Source organism: Micromesistius poutassou (assembly GCF_964030765.1).
Source record: "Micromesistius poutassou genome assembly, chromosome: 20".
Lineage (NCBI taxonomy): Eukaryota > Metazoa > Chordata > Actinopteri > Gadiformes > Gadidae > Micromesistius > Micromesistius poutassou.
The window spans coordinates 4,847,111-4,863,880 of NC_140290.1; the positions used below are offsets into that span (position 1 = coordinate 4,847,111).

At 51.1% G+C, this 16,770-nt stretch overlaps 1 protein-coding gene across 1 annotated transcript in view; it reads left to right on the forward strand.

The window, feature by feature from the left end:
* Positions 1 to 16,284, forward strand: part of chrna11 (cholinergic receptor, nicotinic, alpha 11) — a gene marked incomplete at its 3' end in the record, with an annotated part of 18,942 nt that extends 2,658 nt beyond the window's left edge. The window contains exons 2-10 of the mRNA XM_084484695.1: positions 477 to 616; positions 1,147 to 1,191; positions 1,634 to 1,743; positions 2,561 to 2,640; positions 6,896 to 7,063; positions 7,744 to 7,938; positions 11,396 to 11,482; positions 12,154 to 12,263; positions 15,430 to 16,284. Of these exons, the coding sequence (XP_084340821.1) occupies positions 539 to 616; positions 1,147 to 1,191; positions 1,634 to 1,743; positions 2,561 to 2,640; positions 6,896 to 7,063; positions 7,744 to 7,938; positions 11,396 to 11,482; positions 12,154 to 12,263; positions 15,430 to 16,284 (1,728 nt within the window). The 5' untranslated portion in view covers positions 477 to 538. The remainder of the gene's footprint in view (positions 1 to 476; positions 617 to 1,146; positions 1,192 to 1,633; positions 1,744 to 2,560; positions 2,641 to 6,895; positions 7,064 to 7,743; positions 7,939 to 11,395; positions 11,483 to 12,153; positions 12,264 to 15,429) is intronic.
* Between the last annotated feature and the right edge of the window lie 486 nt (positions 16,285 to 16,770).

Here is a 16,770-nt window from a genome sequence, read left to right on the forward strand (position 1 = left end):
TCGTTGAACGCAGATAATGGAGACGATATATGGGCGTGCAAGACATCAACCTCTTGTCTCCCCTTTCTTTCGCATCTCCATTACAGTCGTTGAGCGTTTACCTGAACCTCCCTTCTGCTTTTCTTCTCCTACACTCTACCAGAAGTGTGTTTTGACAGCTCAATACAATTTCTCTCTCCGTCTATAGCTCAAGAGACCCTTTTCACCGAGCCGTCGTCCTCGGACAAACACAGGTGTCGCTCATCAACGCCAATTATGGATTGGCGCTCCTTTCATGTAGCGGGGCCCGGGAAGCAGACTGAACTATAGTGCCGATAGCTCTACTACCTCAGTGCCCGCCCGGCTACATAACAGGGTCAGACCCATCATGAGTGTTATGAGCGACACCTGTGTTTGCCCTACGACGACGGCGGCTTCGGTGTAAAGGGTTCTGCTTCATTGCCGTCACGCTTTGCTTTGTGATGTGGCCCTCGTAGTGTCGGTGCAGGGCCCCCACCAGAGGCACCTTCTGAAGAACCTGCTCAAGGACTACAACCGCATGGAGCGGCCGGTGGGCAACGACTCCCACTCGCTGACGGTGGTGTTCAGCCTCAGTCTGATCCAGATCATGGACGTGGTACGTCCTCGCCCTCTCACGGTCTGTAGAGCGCCCGCAGGGTTGACCCTGTGCCATTAGAATAACAAGGATAAAGTGGAAAATGCGGTTGACCACAACTAAATATCTGAAGACTATTTAGAGATATTTTCCCAAATTCTCTCTAGAAGGTTCATTTCTACACTAGAGGCTACGCCCCATCTATTGTCTAATGACAATTCAGCTGGATACCGAAAGCTAGGGAACCAGAGAGATCCTTGTTTCCTCTAAATAACTACTATTCCCTGTTTGCTCGTCTAACAAGAGGTCAAACAGGAAGGGGGCACCATAGGTTAGGAGCCTCTTAGACCAGTGACAGGGTTTGAGCTGATAGCCCTTTGTATAGAGCGAGCTGAGCTGTGACTGCACTGTCCCTGAGGATTCGCCTTTTAAACAGCCATGAATCTTTAATGGCTTCTGACAAGATACCCGGCTCTCCGCTGAGAGGAGAAGAGATTCTGCAAAGATATTTGTAAAGGTGTGCTGTGTGTTTTGGGTCCTTGTGCTTTTAGGATGAGAAGAACCAGGTGCTGACGACAAACATCTGGCTGAGGATGGTAAGCCATAGCAAGGACATCTTGTTACTTTGAACTCAATGTCATTTATTTGTATAAAAAAAAAACGTGTGCGTGTGTCTGTGGGTTCAATGACTCAGTGTGAGTGTCTGTTTGGGAAAATTGTATTTAATAAATAAATAAATGAGAGAAAAGGGCTTTGACAGTAATAGCCTTTGAATGGTAATCAGTCTAAAATTCTTTCCGGTCAATAGTTCCATGCTTTTATTCAAATGGAAAATGTTTACTTGACCTTTTTACCGTTTTGTTGGTTTCTCAACAGCATGTTGAAAATACAGCCAGAACGCAACAACCTCAAATGCTTTATCATTTTGACAAGTACTGTTGGCTTGTGTGTTTTTGTGTGTGCGCGTGTGTGTGTGTGTGTGTGTGTGTGTGTGTGTGTGTGTGTGTGTGTGCGTGTGTGTGTGTGTGTGCGCTACAGGGCTGGTTCGACCACTACCTCCAGTGGAACCAAACAGAATACCCTGGGGTGAAAAACCTCCGCTTCACCACCGACCAGGTGTGGACACCTGATATCCTGCTGTACAACAGGTAGCACACACACACACAGCCACTCAGTCAGTCAGTCAGCCAGTCAGTCACTCACACACACACACACACACACACACACACACACACACAGCCACTCAGTCAGTCAGTCAGTCAGCCAGTCAGTCACTCACACACACACACACACACACACACACACACACAGCCACTCAGTCAGTCAGTCAGCCAGTCAGTCACTCACACACACACACACACACACACACACACACACACACACAGTGGTGATCTTAGCCCTTTGGGGGCTCCAGGCAAAGGTGACCAGGATTGTTGACGAGGGGGGGGTCTGGCGTACCGAAGTTGCGGGCGGACAGAATTGTTGACGGGGGGGATGATTGCATGATTGCTTCTCGTGGTTGCGGGGAGACAGTAAATGCGTGAGTAATTGGACATCCCGGCGCTGCTATTATGTTGGGATTTTTATAAAAACAATAGATATGGGCCTCTATGGGGCCTTCTATGGGGCCTGGGGCTCCAGACAAGTGCCTGGTTTGCCTAACAGTACGGCCCGCCCCTGCACACACACACACACACACACAGACACACACACACACACACACACACACGCACACACCTACACACACACACACACACACACACACACACACACACACACACACACACAGCCACTCACTCACTCACTCACTCACTCACTCACTCACTCACACACACACACACACACACTCACACACACACACACACACACACACACACACACACACACACACACACACACACACACACACACACACACACACACACACTCACCCACTCACCAAAGTTTCTCTGTCTTCTCCCTCAGTGCAGATGATGACTTTGACTCTACCTTTAAGACCAACGTCCTGGTCAACTCCAGCGGCTACGCTGAGTACCTCCCGCCGGGTGAGTGTCCCTTCTCTCTCTCTCTCTCTCTCTCTCTCTCTAATACCCCCCCTGTTACTCCATTACAATCCAATCCATTACACACACCCCCATTCCCCAGCTTCAGCTACTTCTCCCTTGCTGCTCTTTTCTTTCCGACGCCGGTCATTAATATTCCGGCCGCGGCGTGGAGGTAGATGATACGGCGTTCCCAGTGCGTTAGTTGGCGGGGACTGCTCTAAATGGAACCCGTCCTCCCTAGCTCAGCCTGAACAAAGCCGCCGTTAGCGAGGTGGCTCTCCTGGGGTTACTTTCAACCCTTCAGTTCGTTTTCCATCCACTTCATTAAAGAGCACAGTTTTTTTCCGTGTTTGTAGAGCTCTCTGGTTTCCCGGCACGGGCAAAGCCTTCTGAGGTCAAGTCAACCAATAGGCAGTCGGAGGAGAACATTTACCCGTGACCCTTATTCATTAGCCGCCATGTTCATTTGGCGGCAGCACGTGTAAACACAGAACCCGGACGGATGCAGCGGTTCAGATGGGAGCGAGTTAGAAAGACATGATGTCTCTTTAGATCTGCTTCAATAAGCAGATTAATAGACGAGAGAGAGAGAGAGGCAGAGCGCGGGAGGGAGAGAGAAAGAGAGAGAGAGAGAGATAGATAGAGAGAAGCAGAGAGAGGCAGAGAGAGAGAGGCAGAGAGAAAGAGAGAGAGAGTGAGAGAGAGAGAGAGAGAGAGAGAGAGAGAGAGAGAAAGGCAGAGAGAGTGAAAGAGAGAAAGATGAAAGAGATACACTGATGTTAAGAATATGACAAAATACAAAGTTTGAAAAGATCCCGAAAAATGTCAGTGTCAGTGTCTATCTGTCAGTGTCAGATAGACAGACAGACAGAAGGACGGGATAGATCAATGAACACCAGTTTATTTGGCCGTGTTTACCAAGGTCTCTCTGTGTGTAATTACTGTGTTCCTTTTGGACATTGTTCTTTACTTCTCTCCTCATCAGCAGACATAGAGCCACAGGCTGTGTTAGCCAAGGCGCGTGCATCTGCTAACACCTAGCAGGATGAATAATTCAAAGGCGAGGGGCTGCCAGCCCTCGGGGGCGTGCTGGCTATTATCATAGGAGCACTAGAGCGTTCGTGGCAGCAAATCTAGCAGGCAACTGGTTATGTTTTGGTGTCGATAAGGAGGAAGGGGGCGAAAACATGAGGCTTTACTCACTGGTGGGGGTTTGAGTTTTGAAAGAAAGTTCTGAAAGAAAGACATTTCAAAACGCCAGAGAGACAATGTGTATTTTGTAATGCGGGACTTTGTGGTTCTGAGTGACTGCAAGTCAGTGAGAACGGCTGGTGCCAAAAATATGCATCTTAAGTGGAACGTCTGAATATTAAAATAAATACCTATAGGTGAAATAACTGTGAATTACCATAACCATGTAACCAACCATGTACATGGGACATCTGTATATTAAGATATACATCTTAAGTGGAATATCTGAATATTTTAATAAACATGAAGAATCTGCCTATAAAAATGTACATGTATGTGGAACATGTGCATATTTAAACATACATCTAAGTGGAACATAGGCCTGTCAAATCGTACAAGATGTGTATAACACAGGCAGAGAGAAGAACTAGGGCACAAGGGTTAATTCACTGGCAGCCCCTTATCACAGAAATGTGTTTTCCTCTACCTGCATGGAACCCGTGGCCTTAAAAGGGAATCGACATGAAGGAAATAGGAAATAGCTCTGCTGATATTTCCTCAGTCGATGTTGTCATGGTGAATTTAATTGGTTTGCATTGTGTTTGGTGTCTGTGAGTGTGTGCATGCGTGCGTGCGTGCGTGTGTGCGTGCGTGTGTGTGTGTGTGTGTGTGTGCGTGTGTGTGTGTATGTGTGTGTGTATGCATGTGTTTAATACCACACAAATGGTATTTGTTCTGTTAATTTCTCATAACATTTTCTCACACCTCGGTGTCTGCTCTCCTTTGAAGCCAGATTTGCATTCTGGCAAGTTAATAATGAATGTATTTAAGAAGTGTTTATTTGCAGGCTCTGACTATTTGCTACTTACTGCCACTGAAGGGCTCAATGGACTTTTTGTTTTGTCAATTTCCGTAATTGTGATTTTTGTTAGCATCTAAGTGCGTTTCTGTAATTTTGTGTTTGTGTTTGTAGTGTGTATGGTTGTGTGTGTGTGTATGTGTGTGTGTGTGTGTGTGTGTGTGTTTTGCATGCACAATCTCACACACACACACACGCACACACACACACACACACACACACACACACACACACACACACACAGCCCCACACACACACACACACACACACACAGCCCCACACACATGCAAAGCGCTGGATAAAGGCTCTGCTTTTATTTATTTTCCTTAATCGTGAGTATGAGTTTTGGATGACTAATAGGTGTTCTGTATTCACAACATACCAGATCCAGTCAGATTCAGAGTCAGACGTGAGCTTCAGGCACACAGCAAACAGATTAACGGACAGACTGAGAGACTAGATGCACATAAATTTAGCAAGAATCAGTACAGGCAGATAAGACGGATGAAGGATTTGATGGCCGAATGGATGTATTGATGGATAGAGAGATGGATCGATGCAGGGAGGGACAGACAAAGAAAGAAAGAAGGTACTTTCATTCTACAAGAAAGAGGAAAACTGTTGAGAGTTGTTTTTCTGATAGAAAGATGGATGAATAGATTTAGGGATAGAAAGTTGGACGAATAGATAGAAAGACATACTGGCAGGCAGGTTATGAAAGGCACCATGAAAGGGAGTTATGAATATCTTTAGGACCAGGTGATGGTTCAGAGAGAGAGAGACAGACAGACAGACAGACAGACAGACAGAGACAGACAGACAGACAGACAGACAGACAGACATAGACCACAGGTGTGTGTGTGTGTGTGTTGATTGGAGTGACCTGGAGCAGTGTGGCGCCAGCGCGACTCGACCTTGCCACCAGCTGCTACTCGTTACCCAGCCGCCAGACTAACAGCCCTGACCTAGCGGCCGCGCCCCGGGCCCGTATCCCGGGAACAGGAGGAGCATTACATTTATAGCGGTCTCCCTGCCACCGTGACCAGGATTCAATCACGTTAAGAAGGTTAAAGACGCCCCTCATATAATGGGACTCATTTGATTTATTTATTTATTTGACCCAAATAACCCTTTTCCATTCGTTCGGACACCAATAGATAGACGAGACGGTGTGCAGCGATGCAGAGTACACTTTGACAAAGGCATTGCCATGGGGGGCATTCGCAAGTCACCTCTTTGCGTGTTGGTATGTACAACATGCTAATGTACCCCCCCCCCCCCCCCCAATACCTGAATGGGGTCACACGTGTAGAGCAGCGTCTGAGCCATTAAATGACAGCGAGTCATTTTCGTAGGATTAAAAGACATGAGCAAGGCACCGTTAACCCATGACGGTTTAGCGGATCCCTGGCGGAGATGACACTCATAAAGACTCATCTTAATTTGAAAAGTGTAAATTACACCAAGGAGCGGCAGCTTAATGTGTTATGGCTGTAACGATCTCGGGAGATTTCAATTTCCTACGGCGTTTAGTAAGATAAAGGGAAGAATTATCTGTAGCAAGGTAGTATAAATGTCAACCTTATTCATGCTGCATCGGGCTGGACTTCTACAGTCTGCCGTCTCCTCCTTCCTCTTCTCCCCACCCGGGCGGTTTTCTTTGTGACTTAACGTCCAGCCAATCAGAGAGAAGCTCTCGCTGTCTTTGCTCGTGCACAATCCATTTGGAACGAATTTGAATTCTAAAATGTAAATGCCTTCCGTGCGTATTTCTGACTCGTCTTTCAACATCATTGTGGAGTCTATTTTGGAGCAAACTGATTTGTTTGCTCGGAAGCTTTGCATCATTATCCAGGGCTCCACCGTTCTTTAATTCATTCGGCAGAATGTGACACGCCTTGTTCGTCATGGACAGAACCTCTGGCAACCAAGCAGGATTGGTGCTAGAAATTTTACATTTTTGGAAAAAGGCGCTCAAAGGTGTCAAGGCCAGACTGATCCTCAGAGACCAACAGAATGGGAACTAAAGAGATAGGGATGGTCTCAAAAGACAGCATTCTGGTCAGATCTTTCCCCTTCTTTCTAATCCATTCTCTCTCTCTCTCTCTCTCTCTCTCTCTCTCTCTCTCTCTCTCTCTCTCTCTCTCTCTCTCTCTCGCTCTCTCTCTCTCTCTCTCTGTCTCTCTCTCTCTCTCCCTCTCTCAGGAATCTTCATGAGCACGTGCAACGTGGACGTGCGCTGGTTTCCGTTTGACATGCAGAAGTGCGAGCTCAAGTTCGGCTCGTGGACGTACGACGGCTGGCTTCTGGACCTCCAGATGAACGAGGCCGACATCTCGGGCTACATGCCCAACGGAGAGTGGGACCTCGTGGGTAAGCATGGGTCGCCGCAACGCCGCACGGACGCCCTAGTCCCCCTGCCGGCAGTGTGCCACTGAGCTGTGGGTGATTGCTAGGCAATGAATGGGTGATTGTCAGGCAATATTGTAAAGCGCTTTGGGTGGCCACTGGTTATAAAATAGCGCTATATAAATGCAGTGCATTCACCATCCACCATGTACACCTGCACCAACCGGCCACCCAGCAGTGGAAGAAATCTCTCTGTGTATCTCACCACAACCAGTTGCCAGGTGTGTCGGCGCACTAACGGACTTAGTGTGGGTACTGCAGCGGGGGGAAACTCATTTTCTCTTCCCGTTTGGCCGCCGCTAGCTCCAAAAAGTGGCCATGAAGTAAAAGTTTTGAGGTAGAAGGAGGGTAATGTCGGCGTAGCTCCAGCAGCGGCTGTCGTGCGTCCAGAGAGCTAAATCAACATCAACATCAACATCAGCACTACTGGCCCTGGAGCCCGGAGCCTCCGCCTCCATTATATATCCCAACTCCTCTCTGTTCTCCCAAACCTCCAGAAATAACTCCCGGCAAGATTTACATCATCTTGTTGTTGTTGTCTTCTTTTCCAATCATCAGCACCACCATCATCATCATCGTTCACGTGCACGCTCACACGTGCGCTCACCCACGAGCCTCTCTCTCTCTCTCATTCCTCTTCCCAGGCGTGCCGGGCACCCGCAGCGAGGCCTTCTACGACTGCTGCAAGGAGCCCTACCCGGACGTGACCTTCGTGGTGACCATTCGCCGGCGGACCCTCTACTACGCCCTCAACCTGCTGATCCCCTGCGTGCTGCTCTCCTCCATGACCCTGCTGGTCTTTGTGCTGCCCGCAGACTCTGGGGAGAAGATCTCCCTGGGTGAGTGGGACCCTGAGCTGGTGGTGGAGGGAGGGGGAGGGAGGGGAGGGAGGGAGGGGAGGGAGGGGGAGGAGGGAGGGGAGGGAGGGGAGGGAGGGGGTCACAGGGTCACATGTTCGAGGGCTGCGCTGGGATGGAGAGGCTGATGTGTGTTGTGGATGAGGTGGACGGATGGAGGTGGGTGGATGGAGGTGGGTGGATGGAGGTGGGTGGAGGTGGATGGCGTTGATAGATAGAGCAGGGCTGGACAGGGGGGTGGTTATCAGACAGGGTTGAAGGCCATGGGTCGCATCTCTGCTGAGGAGCGTCAACATTGTGAGGTTATTCATCTGCGATTTGGTTGTGACCCAAAAGTGGATACAGCTCTTGCTGGGATGCAGTTTGCATGCTCAAGGTTCAATGATGACGGAGACGATCAATCAATTGATATCTGACCTGGGCAACACTTCCTCTCTCGCTGAATCTGAACGTAAATTGGGTGGGATTACGAACTGACGTTACTTCCTGTGGGGGCTGAACCTATGAGCTGAACCTACACTGTGACCAGGTGCTCACCAAGCATGCTAGTTACAGTCTCTGCTGAGTCTCTTGAGCTTATTTTCACAATATTCCCATACATATTTCCTCATATAACCTTTTGTTCATGCTGAATGAATGTGAGTTCTCTCAACACTGTCTGCTGGGTTATACCTAGCTGCATCAAGGTGCAGGCTGTAGGATACGAAGCAAATCAAAACATCTCTTGAGTATGAAGAATGTGTCTAGCTAGGCAGAAAGCAAGATATAGTAAATAGTTGTCATTCTTCCATCTTACTGTAAGGCTTCATACTGCCAAGATGCGTGGAGTGTGGACAGCAACGTTGGCTGACAGCAAAGATAGAAAACACGCTGAAAGGTTGCAGTGAGGCGGGCTGTGTGGCTTGACCGCATCGGAGTACTATTATACTCAGGTGCAGACGGGGGCTAAGCTAACCTCATCCCTCACTGGGTCCTGGAAAAATGACCCGGTGGCAGGTTTAATATAAGCCTCCATGACTCACATGAGCACACACACACACACACACACACACACACACACACACACACACACACACACACGTATACACGCACGTATATACACTTAAACGCAGACATACAGTACACACGCACACACATACACACACACGCCGCACACACACATGCACGTATTCACGCATGTACACCCACCCACACACACACACACACACACACACACACACACACACACACACACATACACACACACACACCCACACACACACACACACACACACACAAACACACACCTTTGTGTTTGCGTGTGTACGCATGAGTGTGTGTGTGTGTGTGTGTGTGTGTGTGTGTGTGTGTGTGTGTGTGTGTGTTTGTGTGTGTGTGTGTGTTTGTGTGTGTACGCGTGAGTGTGTCTGTGTGTGTGTGTGTGTGTGTGTGTGTGTGTACGCATGAGTGTGTCTGTGTGTCTGTGTGTGTCTGTGTGTGTGTGTGTGTGTGTGTGTGTAGCTGTGAATTGTTAACACAGCCGTGCGTGCTCAGCAAGGCCTCCACGGGACCCAATAGAACAGCGCGGAGGAGCAATGAAAGAACATCCAGGGTGTTTGTGTGTAGGAAGGCGGCGGGGGGGGGGCTTGTGTATAGAGGGTATTACTGGATGGAAATAGAAAGAAGGCGATAAGGAGGGGTGGGGGGAGAGGCGTTGGAGGCGGCGGTGAATATCAGGACGGAGCAGAGGAGGTGATTAACAGCAGGGGGGAGGGGGGAAGGGGGGAGGATGAGGATGAGAGATGGAGGAGCCAGGCACCGAACCCTTTTCACGGGTACCAGTGGCAATACTCCAAATACAGGTGTTTCCCTTCAACCATAGTGCAACTCATATGTAGATGTATGCATCATCAGTAAAGTTATTGTATGAATGGAAAACAAATGAAGGTTATTGTTTTGAAAAGGGAAAGGAGCACGGGATGTCGAATGCTATGTCGGGCTCAGAGAGGCCTGGATCTGATGTTGGAAACAGCCTTCTATCGTCACGTGACTCTGGCACGTGGGTTCTACATCCTTCCGTGTTGGCCGACATGATTCTCCAGCTGACGGCGGTTGGGTTTAACGTGGGGCTCAGGTGTCCGCCCTGGTTCTTAATGTCTTCTGGCTGCTGTTGAGATTAGCTGCTGAACCCACTGCCGGCGTGCAGGCTACTCGAAACCCTATGAATGAACCTGAAGAGCTCTTCAGAAGCATCTGAGCTCAACGTTTAAGTATATGAAACGAAAGAAAGGGCCAACCAGGCCATACATACAGTATATACCTATGAAAACATTGATTCGAATAATGGGACGCGCTGGTTCAGAATAGTATTTCACAGTAGTTGGAGAGGCAGAGAGGAGACAAAGTGACTCGACGGGCGAGGATGTGGAAAGACGCCATGGCAACAGCGCTGTCAAACCAGATCCTGACCGAGACTCAGGACGCATTATGCAGCATTTCACCAAAGGGGATTAAGGAAATCGACACACACACACACACACACACACACACACACACACACACACACACACACACACACACACAACCAATTAACCTATTGATGTAATTACGGCCAGTGAATTGATTAGGGAGAGCGAGAGAGAGCTTCGCACTGTCTTCCAGGAAGGCAGTGTGTCACCGGGTTGATGGACGAGACGGGGACCCAGTGTGTGAGGTCAGCCTGCGTGTTAATGAACCGCCACTGTATTATTATGCATTCAATAAGGAAACATGGGCAGAACCAGGAGCGCTGATTGCGTTCGGGCGTTGGGACCGTTTAGCAGAGGAAGTGTTCTCCGAGACGATGGATGACGGCTTGAATGAAAAATGAGGATTGAGAGGATTGTGTCTGCGTGCGTGTGTGTGTGTGTGTGTGTGTGTGTGTGTGTGTGTGTGAGAGAGAGAGAGAGAGAGATAGAGAGAGAGATTGCACGTTTGTGTTTCGAATGTCTGTGTGCTTGTGTGTGGATGTGCATGTGGTTGTTTGTGTAATGTGTAATGTTGTGTGCATGTCAGTGTGTGTGCGTGTGGGTGTATAGTGTGGTTTGGATCGAGTTTGCTTTACTTGGAAAATGCCATTACAAAGGAATTATGCTGAAAAGTAATTCACTATACGCCCATTAGTCTGATCTCGTCCCGTTTACTAATTTGCATCAAGATAAATCGAAGCCAAATCTAATAATGTTCTCCAGAGGTCAGCTATCTTTGGGCTGCATTGCATGACCATTTGTCACAGGCAACTAAAGAACTGCTTTGCTGAGGAAGAATAAAAGAACATCTCTCTGTCTCTCTTTCTGTTTCTGTTTCTCTCTCTCTCTCTCTCTCTCTCTCTCTCTCTCTCTCTCTCTCTCTGTCTCTCTCTCTCTCTCTCTCTCTCTCTCTCTCTCTCTCTCTCTCTCTCTCTCTGTCTCTCTCGCTCCAGGTATCACTGTGCTGCTGTCTCTAACGGTCTTCATGTTGCTCGTGGCAGAGATCATGCCGGCCACATCCGACTCCATTCCTCTAATAGGTACGTGTGTGTGTCAGTGGGGGGGGCTGGGCGGGGGGGACTGTGTGAGTACATCAATGTGTGTGTCTGGTCAGCCGGCGGCCCGGGCGGGGCTGTGTGTGTTCCAGGAAGCGGATCCTAGTCCGTGACCAGCCTTATTGGCCTCAGCAAGGTTCATGGGGGTTAAAGATTTCTATACCGTATGTGATGGGTTTTCTGGGTTTGTTGAGTTTTAATCTCAGTGTAGTTCTTTATTTATCACGGGGTGTTGGTTTCCGTCCCATAGCAAACGGTAGCCATGTGGTATTTAATGCTCATGCTTCAACATTATGGCTCCTGGGTGGTGAATGGGACCCTCTGGATAGGCTCCACTAAATTCGTCCATCTGGATGCTGTTAAATTTTAATTGACAAAATGATAAGTCTTCCAGCTGCAAAAACAACAAAAAAAAATGTAACAATAAAAATGTACGCACGGGACAAGGGAAAATGCAGCCAATGATAGACATTAGACACAATACTTTTTTTGGGACATGGCAGGGTAACAACGCCGACGGACCAGTAAGAATGCCGTGTCTCTGCTTATTCACCGCCGCCGTCAGCAGTACTCGTTGGCAAACATGGCCGCCGGTCGCAGCGTGTGTTGTTCTGTAACGCTCCCTCCCCCCTCCCCCCTCCCCCTCCCCCTCCCAGGGCAGTACTTTGCCAGCATCATGATCATCGTGGGGGCGTCGGTCGTGGCCACGGTGGTGGTCCTGCAGTACCACCACCACGACCCCAACGGAGGGACCATGCCCAAATGGGTAAGTCCTCTGGAACTCACCCCCGATCAGGCACACGCACGCGCACAGACGCACACGCACGCACACAGACACGCACGCACGCACACGCACACACACACATATGCACGTGTAAACATCCCGTGTTGCTGTGGAGAACGTGTCAGCATAGAAATACAGCGGACGTGGCTGCGGGGCCATCATTGTTGTTTTCTTTCTCTCTGCTTTGGAAACTTTTTCTTTCTTTTTTTGAGTTGGAGGACTTCTGTGGCGCCTGTTATTTTCAGCGGCTTCTCATCTCTCGCCTGTCACCGACGCTATCCACGCTCTCTCCCTCACTCTCCCCCTCGCTCCCTCTCTCTCCCTCTCTGCGCTCTCTCTCTCACTCTCTCTCCTTCTCTCCCTCGCTCTCTCTTTCTCCCTCTCTCTCTCTCCCTCTCTCGCTCCCTCTCTCCCTGCGCTCTCTATCCCCACACAATCCCCGTTTCGTCTCCCTTTGCCTTTTGTTCTCCGCCTTCACCTCCATAGGGGGAGGGTGGAGGATGCCAGTCTCTGCGTGCGTCTGAGACGTGTGTTCAACAAATGCTTCCCCATCTCCTCCACCGCCCCGTCACCTCATCCTTCAAGGCGGCGTGTTATCAAAGTACCTTCACCGCTGAATCAAACCCCCAATTTACTGCTTTCCACCATTTCCGGGACATTGTTACATTGCGCGGTTGCTCACGCTCATTTTTCGAGGTGTCGTTGGCATACTTGCCTGTAAATCAAACGTATTGAACTTTATTTAATTCATATAATCAGACACAATTTAAAAAGATTTATAAAAAGATATTCAAATATAACTGTAATAATATTGTAATATAGAATAGAAACACCAACCTAATTTAGCCTCGGCGGCCTCTCAATATTGTGTTTAATTTTGCCCATTCTCTAACCTCATCGTAATATCCTTTGCCAACGAGCCGTTCGAATTACGACGCTAATTTCATCCCAACTGCTTGATTTTCAAAGAGACTCGGTGAGTGCGACTTGCATATGTTATCAATCAATTCAGCGTCACTGACTTTAAAGGCCTGTATAAATCTGCCTCCGCCCACTGGCACCACACAGACGGAAGAAGCGATCATAAAACAAGCGGACGTATCTCATTCTAGAAGCACACGTGTGTGACATGAAGAAAATAGAAGGCTGGTGTAGCGGGGGCGGGGGGGGAAACAATGCGTCCGACGTGGCTGTTGTGATTACCGTGTGTACACACGCTCATCCGCTTTATGTCCAAGTCGGGCAAGCGAGCGACTGCAACATTAAGCCTCCCCGTCATCTCCAGGCTGTCTTTGCTCTGATAAATAGCTGCGTTTAGACGGGAAGCGCTGGACAATCAACGAGCCACTGGACGGGGGGAACGGGGGGACGGGGCGGCGGGACGGGGCGGCGGGACGGGGGGACGGGACGGGGGGGGGTTAAGGGAAGGGCGGTGGATCATCCCCTATTATAATTGCATCCGAAATCAACATGGAGCAAACAACAACTAGAGCGCCAGCGGTAGATATGGTCTCAGACCGGCCAGTCAGCCACCAGGGTCTGTTCTCTGGCTAATGGGGGGGGGGTGGGATGAGGGAAGAACAGGGTCGGCTCAGCTCAGGAGGTGGAGCGGGTTGACTTGTAACCGGAAGGTTGCTAGTGGGCTTCTCCTAGCTGAGTGACGAGGTGTCCCTGAGCGAGACGCCTCACCCTGACTGCTGCTGACAAGCGGGCTGTCGCCTTGCGTGGATGTGTGTCCGGCTGTAAGTCGCTTTGGATAAAAGCATCTGCTAAATGCCCTAAAGGTAAATGTAAACAAGATACGATCGAGACAGCAGTTAAAGGTGACTGTAGCTGTGGTTAACTACAACACTATGACACTGATAACCCAAAGCCAGCGTCACTTCTCCTCAGTGTCCGGGACTTGAGGGCCGTGTCTGTAAGAGGCAGCGCTCCTCTCTGGATCAGCTCATTGCGGTAATGTGCAGAAGTGGTAAATCTCTGCCCCAGCCGAGGCCACCATCTTAAATTTCAAACGTCTGAGCCTGCGACTGGATTTACGGACAGGCGCTTTCCCCCCCCCCCCCCCCCACCCACCTTTGCCTGGATGTTGTTTAAGGGCGGCGGGGACACACAAACGCAAACAACCCCAGACGCTGTGTCACATTAGGGTTCGTTTCAGGTCACTTCAGTGAGCAATGAGAACTTCCAAGCGCTCGGTTTGGAAATGCTGTTTTACTGTACTGATGCTCTGAGGGCAGTGGGTGTCTCTCTGATTGTGAATCGCTGAGGCTTTAGAAGGGTGAGGTATGAAGATGGAGGACCAAAACCAATGTCAAGGGTATCCATAACAATGTACAATCATATTCATAATAATGATAATTCATTACATTTGTAACTCTTTGTATGGCCCCCAAAGCGCCTCACAAAGTGAGTGTCACGGGCAGCGCGTGTCCTCCACTTACCGGTGTGTAGCGCCCACCTGGGCGCCACGCACGCCGCACGCGTCGGAATCGCTCGGCATCACCGCGGAGAGGTGAGACGCTCAACTGTCCAATTAGAGACCGTTTATAAATGTTGCCAAATGAGAGAAGACTGCGCTGCCATGCCAACCGGTTCAAATGGGAGGTTAAACGCTTGCTTCGGTTTGTCATTTAATCACCCATTATTATATTAGGCACAGCATTATATTCCGGCGGTGGGTTTTTGAACGCGAGTGCTTATTTCTTCCGAGTGGTCCCTGTGTGAGCGGCGCTCACAAACACCTCGTAACTCTCGTACTGCTCGGGGGGGGGGGGATCTCTCCGGGACGCGCCAGCGTTTTGTGAACGCATGTTGTGCGGCGGCGGAGCAGTCAGCGGCTGATCCGTTCCCTGATGTGTCTGCCGCGTCACGCTTCTCTTCTTTATATTCTCAGTTATTTCGCTCCTACCGCACATCCCCCCGCCCCCCTCCACACCCACCTCCCCCCCCACCCCCCCGCCGCCTCTCGCCTCTCCCCCCTCTCCGTCTCGCCCCATCGTTGTTGTTGTCCTTTTTGCTCACTTGGTTCCCCGACTCACGTCTCCTCTGTCTGTGTGTCTGTCTGTCTCTCTGTTTCTCTCTCTCTTTCTGTGTGTGTGTCTCTCTCTCTCCCTCTCTCTCTCTCCCTCCCTCCCTCTCCCCCCAGATGCAGCTGGTGCTGCTGCAGTGGGTGGCGTGGTTCCTGCGGATGAAGCGGCCCGGCGAGAGTGAGGACCCCGAGCGGCCCCCCTGCGCCCCCCACCTGCGGCGCTGCTCCTCGGGCTCCCAGACCAACAGCCTCCCCAACGCCCCGGAGCCCACCCTCCACCCGCTGCACCCGGGCAGCCTGGCGCCGCTGCAGACGGGCTCCCTGCACGCCGGCGGCGGCGGTGGCCACCCCCACCACCAGCAGCACCACCTGCAGCACCTGCACCACGCCCAGTCCAGCGCCAACAACAACGGCGGCCTGCTGTACATGGGCTTCCAGAGCCTGGACGACGCCTCGCTGCTGGCCGACGCCGTGCAGAGGAGCAACAACAACGGCGGCGGCGGCGGCTCCGGCCTCTCCACCGCCTCGGTGGCGGGGAGCCTGCGGGCGGTGGCGGGCGGGGCCAGCCCGCCGTCGCACTCCCAGGCCCAGTACTGCGTCTCCCCGCCGCCGCCGCCTCCGCCGCCGCCGCTGCTCCCGCCCGCGGCCGGCTCGTTCCACGGCGACACACTGGGCTGTCCCAGCACCGTCTCCAGCGGCGGGGGCTTCGGGGGCGCGGGGGGCTGCCCGGCGATGGGCGGCGGCATGGGGGACCCCCAGCTGCAGGCCCTGCTGGAGGAGGTGCGCTACCTGGCCGACCGCTTCCGGGAGCAGGACGAGGCGGCGGGCACGGCCGACCAGTGGAAGTTTGCGGGCGCGGTGATCGACCGGCTGTGCCTGGTGGCGTTCAGCGTGTTCAACATCATCTGCACCATCTCCATCCTCATGTCGGCGCCCAACTTTGTGGAGGCCATCTCGAAGGACTTCATCTGAGGGCAAGGCGACCGGGAGTAAAACGAAAAAGACGTGAAACGCAAAGGAAAAACCGAACGGGAGCGGGAAAAGGAGAACCGTGGTGGGGGGGGGGGGGTTGACGAGGAGGAAGGGGACGGCGAGTCTTGTGTCACGGACCACCCTGGGCTCGGGAGTCCGGGCGAGCTTTTTTTGGAGGGACGGAAAAAAGCATTTGAAGGAGATAGTTAATAGGAAGTCTTTTGGGAAAAGCAGTGGGATAGATAGCTCTCGACGGGGGGGGGGGGGGCTCGGTGGAATCGGATAAACCACACACACACGGAGAGAGGAGAGAGGAAAAGCGTCGAATAACAGAAAGGAGCCTGAGGGCTGAAACACCACCAAGACCCGCGCCTTCCCCGGCAGGATCAACGGATCGGGTTTGAGATCAGTGGGGCCGCTCCAGAGGACGGGCGGAGGGGGACGGGAGGCACGGAGACGGTACCCGGCGGAGTGCAAAGCCGCCTC